General features: G+C 39.9%; 1 protein-coding gene across 1 annotated transcript in view; it reads left to right on the forward strand.

Annotated features, from left to right (window-relative positions):
* The window catches only part of nid2a (nidogen 2a (osteonidogen)), a 54433-nt gene that overhangs the window by 31025 nt on the left and 17604 nt on the right, over positions 1-5804 (forward strand). The window contains exons 15-18 of the mRNA XM_005744279.1: positions 1963-2103; positions 3549-3677; positions 5194-5319; positions 5718-5797. Coding sequence (XP_005744336.1) covers positions 1963-2103; positions 3549-3677; positions 5194-5319; positions 5718-5797 — 476 coding nt within the window. The remainder of the gene's footprint in view (positions 1-1962; positions 2104-3548; positions 3678-5193; positions 5320-5717; positions 5798-5804) is intronic.

Genomic DNA, 5804 nt, shown 5'->3' on the forward strand with positions numbered 1-5804 from the left:
TTATGGCATATGATGAAGCTGACAGTAAAGCAAAAGTCCAGCATGAAACACTCTAAGATTATTAAAAACAGATATTATAACAGATGTGTTCATGTGCATAACTGAGAATATTTTACATCCCAGCCAACTGGAGCCGACTAACTATAGATGTCCTTGAAATAAAAGCGAAACCATGCAGACACTGAAGGTTTGTGTTTGAGCCGAATCTAAATTCCATATTTGGGCCAATATTTAAATTGTGTGGGTAGAAGGAATATTTAAAGAATGCCTGAGCAGTGTGGGCTATTTTACATTAGATAATATTTTTACATGACACGAGACCAAAGTTATCGATCAAAGATGCTGAGACTTGTTTTAACGACACTATAATATTGCTTAATGTTAAAGTTATAATAATACAAAAAAATAAGAGTTGGAGCATTCTTATAACAGGATCATTGCTGTATCCTGCTGTACAGAGCAAATTTGAACTTTAAGCATATTTATTCATCTTTAACATTTCTGTTTTTCCCCCCATGGTTTTCTTTGCTCTTTTGTTTATATTTCTGATTTTCTCAAAATTCGTCTGAGGTTTGTTTTTGAAATTGTGTGTCTGAGCCACGCAGCAGTATGAAGAAACCCTGAACTCACATCCGCTCACTCATCCCTCTGTCCATGTGTCTACCCCCCATATGCGTCTAAGCTTGTCCATATGTTGAACATAGAGAACATGAAGGGAGTTGCTTCCTAAGAGGAGTCCGTCCTGTGGGAGTTTGTCTGGAGTGATTTTACATGTGTGTTTGGTTAACTTGCCCTGTAATCATTGCCCTAATCACTAAAGTTTCACTAAATAATCCAGACCTCAGTTGATCTGAGTTCAGGATATTTGGTGTGTAGCAGATTTTGTGTGGTTGTCTGGTTGAATTTTCTCACACCAGCTTTAACAATGTTGCTCTTTTATGTCTAATGCAGTTTATTTTCAGATTCTAATGTCTGTTAATGTTATTGTCTGCTTCTTTAAATTCTTTCTTTTTTAACATTTGTTGAAGGTGCCACTTTTAATGTGCTTTGAAAGACTAGAAAATGAAATCAAATGGACATTACTGACAGTACACAAGCAATTTTTTCTAATAGAGTAGCTTTGCACGAGTTCCATCAGGTTACCTGAAACAAGCCATTTTACCTGCTTTTGGCTCTTTAGGCCATCTTTCGTCTGATTGGCTGCTACTCCTAAACAGAAGGTTTTACCAGCAAGTGGGTGGGGCTTCTGTAACCATAGCCAAAACAATTTGACTGAGATGACTATAACAGGGATATGGTCTCTCTTTGTCATCATACAGAGCCAGTGTAAGACAAAATAACGTCTGAAATAGAAGAAATATTGAATTATTTTTAAGGCTGACCTCAAATGAAACTTTGAACATGAAAAATCCACCATGGCAGAAGTATATATATTATATTAAATAAGGAAATTATATTAGACACTGGTTACAGGGAGTTATATGAAAGTTAGCATATAAAAAGTACTTAAGCTTACTTATTTGTGTAAATGGGAAGTCCTCTTCACACACTAAGGTTAATTATTCCACAGGATTCCTTGCAAGAGCCAATTCTATTTACATTATACATGCTATCCTTAGCCAGTATTATTAGAAGGAATAGCATACATTTTCTCTGCTATGCAGATGATACCCAGCTTATCTGTCTATGAAACCAGATGACAAATACCAACTAGTTAGACTGTAGGTATGAATAAAAGACATAAAGATCTGGATGACCTGTTTCTAAATTCAGACAAAACTGAGTTATTGTACTTGACCCTAAAAATCACAGACACCTGGTGTCCAAACGGATCCTCTCTCTCCAGCAGCACTGTTAGGAATCTTAGAGTAATTTTTCACTGTCACTCTCGGTCACTGTTAAGTTGCATCCACTGTGATTAAAAACACAATCCTTTCTTTTTCTTCCCTCATGAAATGGAAGCTCCAGGCCCTGAGCTGCACAACCCTTGCTATGCCGGGACCCACGACTGTGACACCACAGCCCAGTGCATCCCGTTAGAGGACCTGGCTTTCCAGTGCCAGTGTGCTACTGGTTATACAGGAGATGGGCACAACTGTTACGGTATCTATCTGTGTCTGTGTCGGTCCTTCTGTGAACAAGCACGTAGAGTGAATTCTTCTGTGGATATACTGTGCAGCAATGAGATGGTTTATGTACATTTCAGAGTGCTTCCTCTGCCTTTGTTTAGTCTAGCGTTTTCTGTCGCATACAAAATGTCGAAGTCCAAGACAGTGTTTCTGTGTTTTATCAACATCTGTCCAGCCAGTGTAGAGGGGTCAAGTACAGGTTGGTTGAGCAGAATCGTCTGTAATCACTCTTTTCTTTTCTTTTCTTTTCTTTTCTTTTCTTTTCTTTTCTTTTCTTTTCTTTTCTTTTCTTTTCTTTTCTTCATCCTTCCTCTCCATTCGTCTCTTCAAGGTTAATTTCCAAGTTAAAAGGGCCTTCAGGACTTCAAGCTGGTGTGTGGTCTGTCATTAGCCCAGCAGCAGGTCTTTTTCGCTGCTGACAGCAAAGAAAGCCCCAGGCTCATCCTAAATTCTCATGGATGGGCCTCAGTGCGCCTTTCTGCTCAGATGATCTCCATGTTGTATTACACAATGCATTTTACATTCATGTGAGGAAAAAAAATGTGCACAAGACTCGCCACCATTTCTCAGTTTAGCAGCAATAACTTGAAGTAATTGTTTTCTTTACGACTTATCATTATTTCACGTTGTTGTGGAGGAGTTTTGGCTCATTATTCTTTGCAGTGTCACTTCAGGTCATTGAAGTTTGCAGGCATTTGTTCATGCACAGTTCTCTTAATGTCCCTCCACACATATTAATCGGGTAAAGATCTGGACTTCGAATGGTTTGATGCAACACCTTGATTCTTTTCTTTTTCAGCATTTCTGTTGTAGATTTGTTGGCACGCTTGAGATCCTTATCCTTTTGCATAGCCAATGTATGTCCAAGCTTCAGCTCTAAGACAGATGGCCTGACATTTGTCTAGAATACTTTGGTATGCAGAGAAGATCCTGGTCGACTTAATGGCTACAAAGTCCCCAGGTCCTGCAAATTAACCCTGAATCATCACTCCTCCACCAACCTTTAATATTTAACATGCTAACTGAGGTCTGTAGAGTCTGAGTTGTAGCTCGTCAGTTGTACTGACCTTAGACATTTACTTCTTGGAAGATTGTGGCATAGTGTTAGCACACACCTGGATGTGTCAGAACAGCAAACTGCCAAAACCCCTGCTTTTCTAGAGGTGCTCAAACTTGGTGATGATCACTTAATCAAGGGAAGCACCTGCCTGTTATTTACCCTCTTAATTCTTTAGAAGCTGTTAAGGGTGTACTACTAGACTGCACAGAGTCCTATGAAACCTTGCTTTTTCTTTTTATACAGTAAAAGCACCAGTAATGAGCCCTAATTACAGCTTTTACATGTGTTGACAAGGAATTCCTGATTTACAGACTTGTAAATTTAAAGAAAAGCTAATTTCTTTGTCTCCCTCTCTGCAGACATAGATGAGTGCGCTGAGGGTTTGGGCACATGTGGGGATAATTCTGAGTGTGTGAACCTGCCTGGGAGTCACCGCTGTCACTGCCAGAGGGGCTACGAATTTGGCTACGATGGGCGTACCTGTGTTGGTGAGTTTGGAAATTCCTTCAAGAAATGCACAGAACATCTGTATAAAATGTGAGAGGGAATTTTTTTGCAAAGTCAGTAGATCTCATCAGTTATTACGGGTCGCTCTGAGGGAAACATGAATGACTTGACATCAATCAATGGAACTGTATCCAATAATTTCATTAGAAGCCAAAAATGTTGTGCTTCTTTTCTATGTTCCTTTACTTCTCGTCCACCTCTTTTGCTATCTCTTGCATGAATTCTTTGTCTTTTGTCTCCCAGATTGTTTACGTTAAGGGCTGATATCAACTTCCTTGCGACACTTGCAGCCTGCACATTCTGAACTGCCTCCTATCAGTTTAATCACATCATCAGCAACAAGTGTGAACATTTTCAGTTGTTCTGCATAAGAACTGACATGTGTTGCATCATCTATCATCAGTTTATTGTTGGAAAACCCTTTCTTATGAGCTCTTATTTTGAAAATTTTCACTATTTGTCAGCTGGCTAGCCAGGTGACTGGTGTTGTGGCGCTCGGTGTTATTCAGTTGCTTCTCTAGAGAGGATCCAGTCCCTCGGTTGATGATGATGATGACGGTGGTGGAGGGCTGATGATTAGCTTCAGCGAACAGACAGTTAATTTCAACTAAACCGAATGTTTAGCATTTCAGAAATCCCACTTAAGAATATCCCCTGTGTGCAAAGAAATCAACTGAAAGCCATAACACCGTGTCAGTTTGATCAATCTCTGCTTAGAAATGTGCTGGTTTCTGCTGACTTTTTAAGCTGTGGCATCCTGTCTGCTTTCACATACCGTACCTTTGATGCAAATGCAAATTTTAACCAAATATGTGCACACATATTTTTTGTGGCAAAAACATCATTCTTCCATTCTGCCTTTGTTGCATTTTATCCATTGTCAGCTGGACTAACTGTCCCCCTGAGAAGTATTCTCGGAGCATTTTGTCCTCCAAGTTCCAAAATGAGTTGAATATTTGGAAAAGGTTCACTTGTTTGTCCAAGCAGAGCTACAACATTTCTTCATCCACAGCTGCAAAAAGCTAGAAAACACAGGCAGAGGGGAGGATAGATGAGAAATGTGAGAACAGAACTAATGTGAGAACGACAGGGTGAGATTAGACAGGGCGGGTGGGGGTTAAGGGAAAGACAAATGGAGCAATGGCACAATGTGTTTGTTGCTTTGGAATGTGTGGAGGAGCAAGGTCCTGGCTGTGTGTGTGTTTGTGTGTCTGTCTGTGAATGTGTGCGCGCATACATGTCCTCCTTTCACGTAAAAGTGTGAACTTTTGATGAACTTTCTTTGAGCCCCCCCAAAAAATAAAAAATAAAACTAAGTATAATACTTTACATTTAGATAATCACACTACTGATAAATCACCACTGAAATAAATAACATCTATTAAGCAGCCAGGTAGTATTTTTTGTGTGAGTGTTTAGTTGTATTGGTAGTGCAGTTTCCAGTCCAGTTGTGGTTTTTGACTCCTTTCTCTCCTTCTGTTTTTTTCTTTTTTTCAGATATAGATGAGTGCAGCTCTTCTCCATGTCACATCAATGCCAGATGTATTAATGGACTGGGATCTTTCCAGTGTCAGTGTCAGCTGGGGTTTTTTGGGAATGGTTTCTACTGCTCTCAGCAGGAAGGTCAGTAGCACTCCATGGATATTGTATTCTGGGCTAAATCTAGTCAACCAGTGCCTTTGCAAAAGATGCCTTTGGTTTAAAGGCAAAGACTCCAATTCAGTCTGATTTTAACCATGAAGGGGTTGTGTCGAGGGCTAATATATGTCCCTGCTGACAAGGGGTTTTGATATGGTTCATAGCTTTACACTAGAAGCTCTTTGTGCCTTAACCCCAGAGGGGCTTTGTGATTTCAGGTGGAATTGAACTGTTCACCCTTGACTTTCCAAACAGGTGTCTTTGCCAGTCAGAAACTTCTGATGTTGACAGACTGTCTCTTGCAACTCATGAATTTATGCTTTTTTCTGGTTTGTGTGTTGTTTTTCCTAAATTTTCTGTCTTTGTGTTTTTTTCTCATTCAGATCGACCGGAGCGTCTTAAAACTCGCTGTGAGCACCACAGAGACAGCGTAAAGACCACCAGTGCTGATGGATATCCTATAACTGGAG

The sequence above is a fragment of the Pundamilia nyererei genome, unplaced genomic scaffold (assembly GCF_000239375.1).
Source record: "Pundamilia nyererei isolate P.nyererei 1_Seehausen unplaced genomic scaffold, PunNye1.0 scaffold00141, whole genome shotgun sequence".
NCBI lineage: Eukaryota > Metazoa > Chordata > Actinopteri > Cichliformes > Cichlidae > Pundamilia > Pundamilia nyererei.